This window comes from Marmota marmota, unplaced genomic scaffold, assembly GCF_001458135.2.
Source record: "Marmota marmota marmota unplaced genomic scaffold, marMar, whole genome shotgun sequence".
In the NCBI taxonomy this organism is placed as follows: domain Eukaryota; kingdom Metazoa; phylum Chordata; class Mammalia; order Rodentia; family Sciuridae; genus Marmota; species Marmota marmota.
The window spans coordinates 4,518,570-4,536,082 of NW_026000206.1; the positions used below are offsets into that span (position 1 = coordinate 4,518,570).

The 17,513-nt window shown below is 38.2% G+C and overlaps 1 protein-coding gene across 5 annotated transcripts in view; it reads right to left on the reverse strand.

Annotated features, from left to right (window-relative positions):
- The window catches only part of Ate1 (arginyltransferase 1), a 148,416-nt gene that overhangs the window by 97,670 nt on the left and 33,233 nt on the right, over window positions 1-17,513 (reverse strand). For all 5 annotated transcript variants that reach the window (XM_048791316.1, XM_015498342.2, XM_015498343.2 and 2 more), the window contains one exon: window positions 13,992-14,024. In XM_048791316.1, the coding sequence (XP_048647273.1) occupies window positions 13,992-14,024 (33 nt within the window). The remainder of the gene's footprint in view (window positions 1-13,991; window positions 14,025-17,513) is intronic.

A 17,513-nucleotide genomic window follows, 5' to 3' on the forward strand; every position in this document is an offset into this window, starting at 1 on the left:
CGGCTCAGGAAGCTGAGGCAGGAGGATCGCAAGTTCAAAGCCAGCCTCAGCAACAGGTGAGGCGCTAAGCAACTCAGTGAGACCCTGACTCTAAATAAAAATACAAAATAGAGCTGGGGATGTAGCTTAGTGGTTGAGTGCCCCTGAATTCAATCCCCAGTACCAAAAAACAAACAAACAAAAATCAGTCCTAAATGTTGTACCAGCTGAAATATCTTTTCTAATTGCAATTACCTTCTCAGTTTCCAACTGTCATCCTTTCTCTCACCCCTGAACCTCCCATTTGATAATCTGACTCTTATTCACAGGTGTGTTCTGCTCTGAGTCCAGTCATAACTAATGTGTCCAACCACAAGCATTATTCCTATCTCTCAACTGGTCTGGAAACTTGGATCTTGCAAAAGCACTTTACACAGATAGGAGATATCTCATAATTATTCAGGAAAAAATAGACTTATATACCTACCTACCCTGAGCTCCCTCACTGCATACAAGAAGAAACCTGAAATACCACAGTCAAATGGGCAGTACAAATATCAGAAAACCAAGAAACTACAAACTGATTCAAAAACTGGCCTCTTAGCTCCTGGACTAATGCTATTTTTATGCTATTATAAAAAGTCAGCCAATCAAATACATTCAAGCAAACTCAGTTTCAAAAACTCCTAATATATCCAAATCAGTAAATATAGCAACATCAAAAGCAGTATTTCAATGAATGCTGTTTGTTTTCTTAAAGTCTGTTTTGCTCTACTTTTTTTCTTTCCAATATGTTTTCTGACAACTAAAATAGGGATGAGTTCCTTTTCTCCCTTGTAGGTCCCTCATGGACCTACAAGGGAGAAAAGAAATCAAATTTCAAAAGTGGAAGACAAGGTAAAGCAGCTGAGAAGCTATTTTCCTAAAAGTACATCCAGTTGTCTCAGCCCCATGGATAACCATCTGCTGTTCTTAACGTGGTTAGTACAAATAAATACAAAGTTTTCAACAAGTAAGTGACAGCTATGGAGAACTGGCTGCAGGTGAACCTGAGATTGTGACTCCCTTTACCATCCTTTCAGGGGGATTAGCCAGATCCTCCAGGTCACTCCCCTCTGGCTTTCATTCAGAAAAATTTCAGTGCCTAGTTTATAATGCCAAAAAATAAAAGGATTTAAATGCACGTATGATGTCTGCCTACAAATTCAGACACATCTATAGAATCAGTTCCTTCCTTCCTCATGACATGAAATCACCACAATAGGGTATCTTCCTCTCAAAAACAATCCCTTGATTCAAATTACTTAACACTTGAAATCAAGGAAAGAATAAGAGAGTCTAAGACTAAAAAAAGATAAAAATGGAAACAATTAAATCTGTGAACTCAGAAATCAGCTCTCCAATCATTTAATAACACATGGAAGCTCAGGCACTGAACTTTATGGTGCCATGCTCCAATATGCTACTAGTTTGGACACTTTTTGACTGCAGGTGTGTACATGAGTGGCAGCTAAAAATTATTTCTTACATATTTGTAAAATTATCAGTTAACATAGATCAAACTACATTATCCATTTTATTTGGGGTTTTTTGGGGGATACTAAGGATTGAACTCAGGGGCACTCGGCCACTGAACCGCATCCTCAGCCCTATTTTGTATTTCATTTAGAGACAGAGTATCATTGAGTTGCAAAGCATCTCAATTTTGCTGAAGCTGGCTTTGAACTCACAATCCTCCTGCCTCAGCCTCCAGAGTCTCCATTTTATTTTTATCATTATTTTTTGGTTTTGAGCTACATCCCCAGTCCCTAGCCCCACCCCCCTTTTTAATTTTGAGATAAGGTCTCACTAAGTTGCTAAGGCTGGCCTTGAACTTGTGATCCTCCGTCTCAGCCTCCTGATATGTTGGGATTAGAGGCAAGCATCACCCTGCCTGGCTATATTACTTATTTTAATACACAAAACATTTAAGTGTTTCAAAATAATTCTAAATGATATTTCCCAAATGAGTTGAAAACTTATGACCACATAAAAACCTGCACATAGTTATTTACAACAGCTTTACTCATGATTGAAAAACCTGGAAGCAACTAACATGTCCTTCAATAGGTGAACAGATTCATACAATGGAAAATTGGCAAAAAGAATCAATTATCAAAATCACAAAAAGACAAGAAAGAACCTTAAAAGCATAATGCTAGTGAAAGAAGTTAGAGTAAAAAGCAAAAGGGCGACATACCATATGATTCCAACCATTCACACTCTAGAAGTGCAAAACATGAGATTAAAAAGATCAGTGGTTGCCACAGGTGGTAGGAGCAGGAGAGCAAAAACCAAGTACAGCACAAGGGACTTTAGGGCAGTGAAACTATTCCCTAGGATTCAGTAATGGTGGATGCATCATTACACCTCTGTCAAAACCCAGAGAATGTAAAAAGCACGAAGAATACACTAATGTAAACTATGGACTTTAGTGAATAATAATGCAGCAAAATTGGTTCATAAATTGTAATAAATGTACCACAATGCTAGGACCTAAAAATTGTTTGTCTCATCCTAAACACATGCTAAATTTACCCAACATTATGAGGTATTCAGAAGTAGGATCAAAAATGAATTAATTCATGCATTTATGGAGAATAGGTTATCTTAAGAGTGTTTTAACATAAAAGCCAGTTTGGCTAGTTCTCTCTTATGCTTCCTGCTCTGCCAATAAGAAGGCCACCACCAGAAACAACCTTCAACCTTGGCCAAGAATCATGAGCCAAAACATACCTCTTTTCTCTGTAACTTTCTCAGTCTTTGGTATTGTGTTATTAACAACAGAAAACGGACTTGGATACACACAATAACAATTTTTCAATTTGGTAGAATCCACTTATTACATCAGAACTTAAAATAATTTATCCCAAATTGGAAATGGAATTTAGTCATTGACACGTAACAGAATTGGGGAAGAAATAAAAAGGAAGAGACCAAAGAGGACAGGTTTAAATTTTGGTGATATATTTCACAGATCAAAACTGAAGTTAGATCTTACAGATGGAAATTTTTTCTAAAGTAGTTTCTGAATCCAAAGCTGGGTGGAAATCAAAGGTCAGACCAAATGTCAAAAGAATAAATGTAAAAGGTATAGAATCAACAAACAGAATAGACCATATTTTGCCTCCTTTCAGGAAAATCACTCATCACTGTGCTACCAGCATTCATTTATCATCTCAGATCTCGGGCCCCACCCCAGACCTCTGAAGCCAGGAATGGGCATTAACAAGACACACAGGCACTTCGTGTGGACATTGGGCTTTGGATACACTGGTCTAGGTGACAAGTAGGAGGGCGAGCCAACCTCACTGCATGCAAAGCCCCAGTCAGATCAGAAGGCTGTCAAATGACAGGGGGTGTGTCATTTGGCCAACCAGAGCATGACCTTGAAGACACAGGGGTGGCTTCTTTCCCTCTTCTTTGTCACGTGCCTCACTGGCACTATGGCATTTGTTAAAGGCAGCTGAAACTATAAGAAGGGGCCAGTGGGGTCCAGAGCAAGGCCTGCATTTACGCAGAGCTCCTGTGTACACGGTCCCCATGTTTTTAAATCCATTCATCCTCACATGTACTGGTCTAACTAATGGCTGGACAAAGACTCTGGACCAAAAAAAAAAAAAAAACAGAGAACATGTGTTTGTATATGGGTATATATTCTTCTAGGAGTTAGTAATCCCAAAAGCCTTCACCACTATCACTTTTCCAGAGTCCCCACCTCTACCATGTTGGGTACTAGCTTCCAACACAGGAATATGGCAGGACACCAACATTCAGACCATAGGGCTGGGTGTTCTTTCAGTGCAGTCTGGGCTTGATTTTCTATTGATTGGCTATTTTACAACCCTTCAGTGGCTGGGGTTAACCTGTATATTTCTATCCAGGGAAACAAATAACCCAAAGGTTACAGTTTCCCATCCTGTAAGATTTCATCTAATCTAGCAATCTCGTCTCTATCTTTTTATTAAACTGTGTGTGTAACTATATCTATCTAGTTTCAAATGTTCTTTATGCCAATTTTAATGTCTTATTGGCTTTGCAGTAACTAATGAGTCAAATTTTATTTGACATGTGTTCATGCTCTGTGTGTATGAGGTCATAATTTTACCTTTTTGAAAATTAGCTAACAGCTTTGGGGATCGTCCACTGAGAAGTTCCCGTGAACTCATTTGACGGAGGGAAGTCAATGAGACACACCTCATGACCTACCAAGCCTTGCATGTCTTTTCTTGGTTCCCGAAGATTCCCAAGCAGCACCAGAGCTCTCACACGGCTCGCTCTATTTCCCTGTGTCTTTTTCTCCCTTTCTAGTAAGTTTATGCTTCTGTTTTTGTTTTTTGTTTACTCGGGACCAATAAATTATCCCAACAGTGGGAGTAATAGTAGGACTTATATCTCTATTGGATGGATGATGGAGATCTACTTTCTGTTGAATGACAGAAGACAGAAAATGTGGTTTGTAATCTTGTTTGTCAGTTTGTATGTTTGTCAGATCAATTAACTAAAGAAAACAGTTCTTTGAGATCTGAATGGAGGCCAAGTGGGCTTATTTCTGACCTGTGGCTAAAGTTGTGAACTTAAACTGAAGAACTCTCTAGAAAATTCAAAAAAGTCTTTACTTTTCAGTAAAATTGATTTATAGAAACAAGCATATGTTTCTATATATACATTTAATTAACGTATATATACATTAATTAAATCTCCAAATTCAGAAAAAATAAACTCCTTACATAAACTGCTACCTCAGAAAGAATTCAAGTTACAGAATCTTTAGATAAATCAAACTGGTTTAAAACCTGGGGTTTAATTCTGGAAAGTAATATGGAGATTCCTCAGAAAACTTGAAATGAAATCACCATTTGACCCAGTTATCCCACTCCTGGGTATATACCCAAAGGACTTAAAATCAGCATACTATATTAACATGGACATATCAATGTTTACAGCAACTCAATTCACAGTAGCTAACATATGGAACTAACCTAGGTGCCCTTCAACAGATGAATGGATTTAAAAACATGTGGTACATATACACAATGGAATTCTATTCAGCCTTAAATAAGAATAAAATTATGGCATTTGCCCGAAAATGGATGGAATTGGAGACTATCATGCTGCTAAATGAAATAAGCCAGTCCCCTGCCCAAAAAAAAACCAAATATTCTCTTTGATATGCAGATGCTAACACAATAAGGGGGAGGTAGATAAGAATAGATGTACTTTGGATTAGACAAAGGGGAATGAAGGGAAGGAGGGGAGTGGGAATAAGAAAGACAGTAGAATGAATAACTTTCCTATTTTCATATATGAATATGAAAATAACATAACTTTCCTATTTTCATATATGAATATACGACCAGTGAAACTCTACATTATGTATAACTACAAGAATGTGAAGTTACACTCCATGTATGTATAACATGTTAAAACACATTCTACTTTCATGTATAACTAAAAAGAAGAATTTTTTTAAATTGGGGTTTAAGGAAGAAAAAATTGTCTTTTCTCAGATTTATTAATAATAATACATCAGTAGATTTAAAATAAATAAATCTGCAGGTTTAATGAAAAAATAGTTCAACTGAACTTCTAACACTACTCATTATACATCAAAAAAATTTAACAGTATTCCTACACGATGCTTAGATTTTTAAAATCTATATGCAACTAAACTGAACTATAATTCTGACAAACATGTTTAAACTTATATTTTTTTTGTACTGGGGATTGAACCCATGGGTGCTTAACTACTGAGCCACTTCTCCAGCCCTTTTTTATATTTTTGTTTAGAGATAGGGTCTAGCTGAGTTGCTTGAGGGCCTTGATAAGTTGCTGAGGCTCACTTTGAACTCTCAATCCTCCTGCCTCAACCTCCCCAGCAGCTGGGATTACAGGTGTGTGCCACCACACCCAGCTAAACATTTTTAACTATAGTAAAATACACATAAAATCTACTATTTTAACCATTTTTAAGAGGACAGCTAAGTGATATTAAGTACCTTCACAGTGTTGTGCAACTGTCACCATTATTCATCTCCAGAATTTTTCAGCATTCCACATGTACCCATTTAAACAATGACCTCTCCATTGGCCCTGGCAACTGCAACTCTACTTCCTGTCTCTCTGAATTTAACTATTCTACAAATCACATGTGGACTCATAATACACATTCTTTAGTAACTGGCTTGTCTCACAAGGGTCATGTAGTGTGTGCCCTCTGCACACATAACACTCCACTATATGAATATGCCATCTTTTATCCCTCATGTACCAGTGGACACTTGGGTTGCTTCTACCTTCTGACTATTGTGAATCATGCTGCATGAACCCTGCTGCACTGTTCATGTACCTGCTTTAATTTTTTTTTTTTTTTGCCAGTGCTGGGGATTGAACCCTGCCTTGTAAATGTGAGACAAGCACTCTACCAACTGAGCTATATCCCCAGCCCCACCTGCTTTAATTCTTTTGTGTATATACATCTACAAGTGACATTGGTGGATAGCATGGCAATTCTATCTACAGGTTTCTAAAGTACTTTTCACTTTTTTCCAGTGAAATTGTCCCATTTTACATTTCCACCAACAATGCAGAGGAGTCTGGATTTCTCCACATCCATAACCAAACAGGTATAAACTGGTATCTCCCTATGGCTGTGATTTGCAATTCCCTAATGATTATATATTATATTTTGTGACAGCTTGAGCAATTTCTAAGATCCCCTGATAATTTTAACATGTAAATAAATTTATTTTAAATTTTTATTTTTGGTACTGGGGATTAAACCCAGGGGCACTTTACCACTAAGCTACATCCCCGGTCCTTTTTATTTTTTTTTTATTTTGAGAGTGGGGCTCACTAAATTGCCTAGGCTGGCCTTAAACTAGCAATTCTTCTGCCTCAGCCTCTGGAGTGGCTGAAATTATAGGCAGGTACCACTATACCCAGCTTATATTAATAAGTTAATGAATAATCTCTGGATATCTGAATAGTTTCTAAAGTAAGTTAAACACCAAAATCAGAGCATAATGTAAAGTTTATATACCTTTCCTTCCTATTTCTATGTCCCCATAACTTTGGATCATGTCAATAAACACCCATCTTTGCCACTCAGTGTAAGAGGGTATGCACTCTGAGTCTGCGGCAATGCTCGCATACAGTTCTCAATTACCCAACTCCTAGCTCTCTGAATAAAAGGGAAGTTACACATCGATGACTGAACCCACACTAATAGCAAAAGTAAGAGATATATGCCTTTATGTATGCTTGGTAATGGGACGGCACTTTTTTTTTTAACGCAAGAAGTGAGTAGAATGATCCTAAAGTAAAGTGGCAGCTTGTCTGAGAACATAAAAAGAAAAACGAAACTTGAAGGACTATAGCAAGCTGTAGGACAGGGGAGTGAATTCTATTTGCCTTGCTTTATAATATCTGAGCTGAAAAGAAGCCATAAAATACATTAAAATGTTGGCTCATTCACTCAGTTTTGAGGGACTTCTCCCTCTAGGATACTCTAGTCACTCTCTTGAAAGAATAAGGGCCAGGATGATTAAGGGACTTGCCCAAGATTACAAAGCCAGTTTAGGAACATGCCAGGAAGAACCAAAACCTAGAATCTTCAATTTTCAACTTGGGGTTTTTCTCACTAGACACTGCTTCTGTGGTACACCACACTGAAACAGAATCACAATGTGCCCCTGGGTGCTGTTCAACATGATGAAGAAAGGGTTCAGTAAATGTGTTTCTCAAATATGTAATTGTTAGGAATTTAAATATTTCAAAGAACCCATGTTTCAGTCAGCGTTTCTACTGCTACAATCAAAAGACCTGACAAGAACAATCAGAAGAGGAAAAGTTTATTCGGGGGCTCACAGTTTCAGTCCATAGACGGCCGGCTCCATTCCTTGGGGCCCAAGGTAAGGCAGAATGTGATGGCGGAAGAGTGTGGTAGAGGAAAACAGCTCAGAAAACAGAGAAAGACTCCACTTGCCAGACAAACTATATACCCCATGACCACCTCCTCCAGCCACACCCCTCCTGCCTTCAGTTTTCACTCAGCTAATCCCTATCATGAGATTAATTCACTGCTTGGGTCAAGGCTCTCATAACCCCATCATTTCACCTCTAAACCTTCTTGCATTGTCTCACATGTGAGCTTTTTAGGGGACACATAATATTTAAACCATAACAAACCAAAAGGGCTTACTCTTAACATTTAAAACTAAAAACTAGAGACACTGTGACAAAAATTTTAATTGAACTTTACAAAGCTTAAGTAACTGAGGAATTTAATAAGTGTGTCCAAAATAAGAAAGAAACTTATAAAGAATAGATAAAAATCAAGATTTTCTTTAATCTGATATTTCTTTATATTTTAAAACCTAACACACTTCAATAAAAAGAGTTTTAGGGGCTGGGGTTATGGCTCAGTGGTAGAGTGCTCACCTAGCACACATGAGGCACTGGGTGCGATTCTCAGCACCACACTGAAATAAAGATACTGTGTCCATTTACAACTAAGAAATAAATATTTTGGGGCTGGGGATGTGGCTCAAGTGGTAGCATGCTTGCCTAGCATGCGTGAAGCACTGGGTTCGATTCTCAGCACCACATAAAAATAAAATAAAGATACTGTGTCCACCTAAAACTAAAAAATAAATATTTTAAAAAAAAGATTTTTAGTAAAGCACCACCAAAATGGCTCACAAAATAACAGAATCCGAAACTTCTTAATTCTACTAGCTAGTCAATATTTATTGAACATTACAACATATACCTAAAAATCAAGAGTTACTATCCTTATGTGGGCCCTTTTTTTAATGTCAGTTCAATTTGAGACTCCTGCTTTTCCGATCTTTTTATGAGGGAAAACACATCCCACAGTGACATTCCAGACTGAGAACTCAATGAATGCCAAGATCAAACAAGACTGACATCCCCATGGAAACTAATCCACCCCAGGATTTACTATTCACACATCTTCTGAAGCATTCATGCACATCTAATGGGCAATGAAAACTGTCAAGGAAGATGACCCTAATTTCCAACACAGTTAAAAAGGTCCTTGGAGTAATGATGAATGCTACTACTTGCTAAAGGAAGCCAGATCCAGCAGGAAGATAGATTGAATGAACTTAAGATTTTAAGATACCATAACTAATCCAAATTCATGCAGAAAAATCTTTAACAAGATGATTTTGTGGTATTTAATGCTTGATTTTCTATTCTAAGTGTGCTTTCTTTTTTCTCAGAATCAGTTTTGATACTTTTATCATTCAGGATCAATTTCTAGAAAAGGACTTCCAAGTGCTATCATTTTACTATGAACTATACTCCCCTTCAATTTATATTGTCTTGATGGTGTCCAAAAACCAGATGGAAGTAAGCTCGTTCCTCTAGTAACCAGCCATAAGCTCAGAAGTACACTCTGGCCAGCACATACAAGTTCCTCTTGCTGGGCAAGGAACAGCGTCTTCAGTTAGTAACTGAGTTCCTTGTCATTAGCCTAGCTCGCAGCCCTGTCCCAGCCAGGAGTACACTCAGATCCAAGTGAAGGGAAGAGCAGTCAAATGACAATCCCAGTGATCTTGCTCCAGAATTCTAATTAGTGCCTCTGGTCTACAGCCTGCTCAACTTCTGATTCAAGAATATGGGACTCAGCCTGAAAAACCAACAACTGTTTCCTAACCTCCATGACCAGAAAAACATCCCTACTTATACTTCAACTTTTGCCCAGCGAACCAAGCTACAACCTAGCTTTTCCCTGCTCACTATTCAGTGCCATCAGTGGAATGCTAACCATTCTTTTAAGGATGTCTATGTCCCCTTCAGTTACCTCTTTCTGCACAGGCCCTAGCTCTTTAAACACAGCTGGGTCAACCAAGTACTAGGCTGGAGAACAGATGAAAGCTTCCCCAATTCACAGCTCAACCCTCTTCCTAGCCTTCTCTCCACAACTCTATGGACAGCTGATTCTTAGTGTCCAGAAATTATTCAGACTTCTTTCCAGCTTAACTCATTCTCCCCCCAACCTCATCTCTCCATTACTAGCTTTCCAAGATCCCTTCATTTCTCCAGGACCCACTCTTGGCCTTTCTTTCTTCTACATTTTGCAGAATTCTGATTTTCAGCAAACTTATAAAATGGTAAAACTATCACAATCCAATGTTACAACATTTCTGTCAACTCCCCACAGTATGACACTGTATTGCCCCCTGGCCACATGTGGCTACTTAAAGTTAACTAAAATTCAAATACAGTTCCTACATAGCTCAGCAATACATATGACCACCGGCTACTGTTCTGCAGTGCAGATGCAGGACATTCTGAACAGAAGGGTTCTGACTGGGACCCTTCACAGTTAATAATCAACACGGTTAGATTTAAGGGCCGTCTTGCTACTTACTCTCCATTTGTCCCACTTGCTTTCTGTTCACTCTTCCTTATCTTCTATTAAACTGAACACTCTATCATCATATCTTATCTTCACTATTTGCTTATTAACTCTACCTCTTTCCACCTTTTTTCTTTCTTTTTCTTATGACTGCTCTAGGGCAGTGGTTTTCAACAAGGAACAACTTTGTCCACTAGGGACACCTAGCAAAGTCTGAAGACCATTTACGGCAACTAGGGCAGGGGAGGAGGATATACTGGCATCTAGTGGGCAGGGGCCAAAGGTGCAGCTAGGCTCCTAATGGTCCTTACAACTAAGACTCCCCCAGCCCAAGATGCCCTGGGCACCAAGGCTGAAAAGCCCTGCTGTGGGCTTTACCAAGTGCACCTCCAATTCATCACTCTCTTCAAGTAGTGCTCCAGCTTCTCACTGCGCCACCTCCTCCAGACTCGTGGCTGTGCTGTGGAGTGCCTAGCTAATCTAATCTACTTCTCTGGGCTTGATTTTTTCCTAAGAAGTAATAGATCGTCTGTAAGAATCAACGATGCAGGCAAAGTTAAGCACAGTTCCTATATATGACAGGTGCTGACTTCCCAGAAGATTTTAGGGATGGGAAAGGAAGGAACAGAAGGCCGAGAAAGCGAGCAGTCTAAGTTGTCCCCGTGCATGTGTGGCATGACTTGTTCCCAACACTTGTTCCTCGCCCTCTGCTGCTCTACTTCTAAATATGACAATGAGGCTGCGACCAACTGGACTGGCTGGCAAAGTTTGACTCTAAAGAGAATTTCAAGAATCTTTTGGCCTCTGATATATAATCCCTTTTATTTACCTACATTTAATTGAAGACATCTGTAAGTGGTGCCACACAAAATGTAATTCAGACTCAGAAATGTCAATAAAAATGTCTGTAAGGCAGAGGTCCGATGTAAACCTAGCAGGGAGTGCACATCAGCAGCCACAGAGCCACACAGAATTGAAGTAGAATGGAAATATGCGGCCTGACTTGACGAGGTGATAAAAGCTCTTTTCCCATAAAGCTTAATGAGCGCTATTAGTCTTCAGCTTACAGGAATGTAAAAGGGTCAGCTCCACAGAGGGAAGGAGCTGACTCTCCACACATGGTCCATTCAAATGACAACATATCAAATTACTGATGTAATTACTATAACCTGACAATTTCATTAGATTCATGTGGCAGTTAACTGTTTAGGACTTACAACAAAGGGACATGGTTCATTCATAGAAGCTTTTGTAGACAAAATTAAGTTTAAAGTCAGCTTTATTTTCAACTGCAAGTCTCAAGTATGTGTCTCTACCAAACTTATTTTTCTTTCCTTCAAAATTAGGTAGGTGTTGGGTATTTACCATATCTGTAATTTCCCTTCTTCAGCTAAAATAAACTTAATGGCAAAATTAAACATTCTGAGACTTCTAACATCCTCCTGCCTTGGCTCTGCTTGGGCTCTCAGGTGTTGTGTGGTGGCAAAAATACAGAATCCTGGGCTCAGGGCTGCTGAAGGAGCTCTGGGGGGTAGCTGCCACTCACTAAGCCATCAGGCAGGCCCTGTTTAAGTCCCAGCTGTGCAGGGGAGCAACTCAACTTAGCTGCCTTCTCCTTAAAACCCTTACTCCAGGTCACTCCTCTAAGTTCTTAATGAAACTCTATGACATGATTACAAAAACCACTATCAAGGCTACCAATGCACCTCTACCCACTGTGGGTCCTTTATTTGAAGAGTAAAATGATTTAACTTTTCATAGTTGATGCTAATATTTTGTGTATCTCCTCCTTTGATTACTATAAACTTTTAAAACATATTGACTAGAATTTGCATTTTACCTCATTGACTACTTGATCAAATCTAACCAAATGTTATTCAAAGAAACAGAAGTTTTTTATTCTAAAAGATCATTATATTCAACATAATAACTCTTTAATTACACTTCACCCAAGTTGCCTTTTTATTATATATATTTTATGGACAAAATTATATATCCTTATATAATTAATTTTTTGATCTTTTCCTTTGTGATACTTCCTACTGCTTCTATAGTAGAAATTGCTTCTTCAATTAAAGAACAGACTATAAAATGTATATTGCCTGCAAGTTTCTTCTGGTTTGGTTTTTGCTTTACACTAAGTTCTTATTTAAAACTCAATTTTTCAGGCATTGTGCTCAGGTTTGTTACAAATCAACTCATTTAATTTTAATGACCTTCTAAGTATTATTTCCATTTTTAGATTGCAAAACAGCAATGCAGGATGTCATTATTATAACCCAACAATTTCATTAGACTCATGGCAGTTAACGGTCCTTGGGCCACCTAAGTGCCTCCCATTTCAAAGCCCAGAATATTTCTTTGTTCCCACATGCCCCTCAGACACTGGAGGTTTAGAAAATGTGACCAAACCTGGATGGTACCAGTCTTTCTGGTTTGGTCCCTTTCCCTTGGAGATCACTCAAACTGGCCACCGGAGTGTTTAACGTGCCAGGGTGGGCACCATAACTCATCATGAACAAAAACTGTTTCAATAACCAAATGAACACAAGGTTACAGAAACAGAAAATGAATAACTGCCAGTATGTGGGGAGGTCAAAGATGGGCTTACAAAGGACATAAGACTGAGGCTCAACCATGGAGAGGAATGTGGTTTGAATGAGCTGGAAACAGGGAAAGAAGCACAAAGTGAAATAAGCAATAGATGCAACAGGAAAGGCAAGAGGAAAGCAAGGAGCAGAGCTGGCATGTGTGCGCTGAAGCATCACCTAAGGGAAGAACACAAATACCATAGGATTCCAGCAGCATGGTTCACACCTGCTCCTCTTTGTGGCCTCATTTGAGATGTAGGAATTATTATTTGCATTTTAAAGATAAGAAAACTAAGGCTCCAAGAAGCTGGGATCTGCCCAAGATCATGTGGCTGATGAGTGAAAACATGTTCTTTTTCCAGGTCTTGCCAATCACCTACAAGTTTTTCTGCAACTGCAGCTCACAATGATACCTGGTTCTCTAAACATCGAATCGTTTTTCTTTATCTTAAAATATAATTACTGGATCCTCAGTTCTGTACTGAGAACCAGGATGAGTGTTCAATGAACAGAAAATGAAGCACCCAAAACCATGCCTGTGTGGCAACAGAAGCTCGCTGCAAATCCCCTGCTCCTGTCCAGTCAACTCATGGGCTTTAAAATGGTCTCTCAAACCAGGTGAAACCTCCTCAATTACAGCTTTTGCCTGTGATTTCTCCAGGTCTCTTAACACAAGGTTAATTTATATAGAGTTAAATAAACAATTGTGGGAATAATGGAGATACAAGACTATTTAAAGTGAAGGACTGTTCACTCTACTTACTGAGAAAGAAATGAACTTAAAAAGGAGCAGTGACCAGTTATGAAGGTGAATAGCTGTAACTTGTAGAAAATTTTACCAAAAAAGGCTGTACTCATCCCATTACTATTATTGAAAAATGTGTTACTTCAAAATGATCACTCCTAAATTGTCAAATAAATGCCTAATGAAAGATACCAATATTGATACTCAATTAACAATTCTAGTATCAAAGTCAGTCAGTAACTCTTACCTCCAACGGTGAACTGCAAAGGAATCTCGTGAACTGCAGAGGCAAATTTGAGCAGAATCAATTTATCCAGTCAGTGGGCAAAAAAAGAGAACACAGAAAAAGGAAAAATCATTATACAATTTTCCAGTAAAAGCATCTAAAGTAAACCCAAAAGTCTATATAAAATTAGTGTTTTTATAACATTGTATGGCTCATCCACAGAGGATGAGAAGTCCAACTAGCCCACAGCCCTAGGTACCCAACTTTTTAAATTAGGAGAGTGAATAAATATTCCTAAATATTTGTATAAAAGCAAATAAAGCACAACAATTAGTACCCATTTTTTTTTAAGTTTTATTTCACAACCTTTATCTTATAGAAACACCCTCTAAGGGAGAAATCAGCAAACTTCCTGACCTTAAATGCCACCAGCAAAGTTAAGTTACTGCCCCCAAAAAAGGGGATACAAACCACAGGGGAAGCCAGGAAAGGTGGAGATAGAGAACTGAGGACCAAGAGAGGAGGGAGGGCACAGGGAGGCTCGCTGTGGGGACAACCTGGCAGTCCTGCTCTCATCTCTCGCTGTTTTTGCCTTCTTTTCTCTCAACTCAAATCTCCCCTTCCGCCCTTCCTTTTTGGCTTTCTCCCACTCTCCCTCCCTCCTGTACCCTCTTTCTCCTTTTTAATGTGTATCAGATTTCTAGAAAACCACCCAAAACAGCATTATATGCTGCTTGTCTCTCTGCATTTAAAGAAGGAAGCAATGGGCAGATGGTGGGAGCGGGGTGGAGGGTGGCAGGGGACGACAAAGCAAATTGTAGGCTGGCTATGAAATGAGGACTGTCACATAGCTTCACACATGATGGTAATTCATGTCTTCACAGATATATTTACAGAAAAAAAAAACATTTCAAATCCCTTGATATTTACTATAATATCTAAGTAGTATATAAACTCATATTTCTAAACACAAATTAACTACAATAAACTGGGCATGGTGGTGCACGCCTGGAGGCTAAGGCAAGAGGATCATAAGTTCCAGGCCAACCTCTACAACTTGTTGAGGCCCTAAGGACTTAATGAGACCCTGTCTCAAAATAAAACAAAAAATGGGCTGAGAATGTGATTCAGTGATTAAGCAACCCTGGGTTCGATCCCCAGGACCCCCCCACACACACCAAATTAACTACAATAAAATGCAATGGAAGGCCTGTTTCTAAGCACTCAGCTTCCTCTCCACAACAAAGCCCGGCAGCACTTAATAGGAGTTTAAATAATTTGTATTCTCCTTCAGAGACACACCTTGAAATATTTACCAATGAAATCATATGAGGCCTGGGATTTCCTACTAGATTACTACAGAAGGTAGAAGGAAGTAATGTGGGAGTGTGAGGATAAAGTAAGATTGTCTGTGATATGAAACTAGTGAGATGAGGCAATGAATACATAGGATTCATTGTGATTATCTCTACTTTGTGAACATTTAAGGTTTTCCATAATAAAGTTTGAAAATATATTTCAGACACACCCTCCCCAAAACTCAATAAATATACTCCTAAAATATCGCTAGTGCATTTCAAAGCTATGCAATTGATTAGCATCACCTAGGGCCTAGATGACATGATACATTAAAATACAGACTCTAGAAATGTTTCCTTAAATATCCATGTGCAATTCTGTTATCTTAATGTTACGAGAACTTTCTGAAAGTGCAAGATACATCAAAATGCTAAGTCTTCGGAATGCTGATATGAAAGAAGTCTCTGTATTAAAACTGAAAATCCAAGCTTTGTAGTCTTGGATTCTCCTCCAGTAGCCCAACCAAGACAACTGCTATTCCTCCCCCCAGGAGTCACAAGTGCCAGTTGAAATACTACCCAATTTCAACAGTGGAAAAAAAAAAAAAAGCAAAGTGTGGTGAGTTTTTATTTTAAAATCAGAAATTTGATATTACAGGGTTTCTACACTTTACCCCTGGAAGTGCATGATAACTATGTACACAAACTTTTGAGTTTATAAGTAGTTCTGTAAGTGATACATTAATTAAGACAGAAGCTACTTTAAATAACAAGAGAAACATATAAATAGTAAGAAAACTAAGTTTCCTTGAAGCTCCATAACTTACATTCATCTTTGGCATGTATATGTGTAACATTTGTGTCACAGCTTTTTCAAAATAGAACTAAAAATTCTTATCTTGTTTGAACTGCCAAAACATGAAATACAAAAGTTTCCAATCCTGAAGCAGTAAAAACAGAATAACAAATCACAAGACACAGATTCACACTATTCCCAGACATGAAAGATTTCAGAAAATGCCGCTTCTCCATCAGCATGCCAAAAAAACCCATGGATATCCCATGTTTGAATTCAGTTGACTTCATAAGTCTCACAATGAAGTTATACATCTTATGTTAGGTACAGATGCTTATACCTTCAAAACTAACAATTATTAAAAAAAAAAAAACATGATTGCAAATACATTTTGTACATACACTGCAACTGACATAGAAAAAGTGCCCTTTTAACAAATACTACCATGCAGTCTTGTCATAGTAACAAAAAGGCTATAGCTCCCACTAGGCCGGGTGGCACACGTCTGTAATCCTGGAGGCTCAGGAGGCTGAGGCAGGAGGATTGCAACTTCAAAGCCAGTCTCAACAAAAGCAAGGCACTAAATAACTCAGTGAGACCCTGTCTCTAAAGACAATACAAAATAGGGCTGGCCTCCCCAAAAAAGGCTATTGCTCAATTTTTCTGAGGCTAAAAACTACTAATAAATAAATTTTATTAAAGTTTAAAAAAAAAAAAAAGATTATGTCCATAGTGAGGACCCATATTTATACCTCAATTCCATTTTTCTAATATGGCTGTCAAATAAGAAATAAAGGACAGAGTTAATGTTTAAAAGATTCTATTCAAGATATTTAGCATAATATTGAGAAAAATGAAATAAAGATTTTAGCATATTTTACACAATTATCTTAACTGATTTTAGATTCAGTAAGAAATTTTACAGAAAAGGGAAATACAACACCAAAATGCAATTTTTAAAAAGATAAATCACATTTCAAAAAATTTCTTCTACACCAAAGAATATCTGTGAGGCGTTTCCATCAAAGTAGATTTCCAAGTCTTATAATTGCTCCTACACATTCCCAGAACTTCCTTGCATTAACCAAATATTTCTACTGTCATAGTTCCTTTTATTTATTGTGTGACATTTGCTGTCTTACAAATTATCAAGGAACAGGTCTATTCTAAGTGGATTCTAATAAAATGTTATTTGGAATTGTGCAATTATCAATCTAAATCACATTTCAGTACAAAATCCCAAATTTTTCTATCAGGAATTTGGAAGCCTTAATTCAATTAAGATTCTAAATTAGCCAGGTATGGTGGCGCACACCTGTAATCCCAGAGGCTAGGCAGGCTGAGGCAGGAAGATCGTGAGTTCATAGCTAGTCTCAGCAACTTACCAAGGCCCTAAGCAAGTCAGCTAGACCCTGTCTCTAAATAAAAATTTTAAAAGGAGGGGAGCAG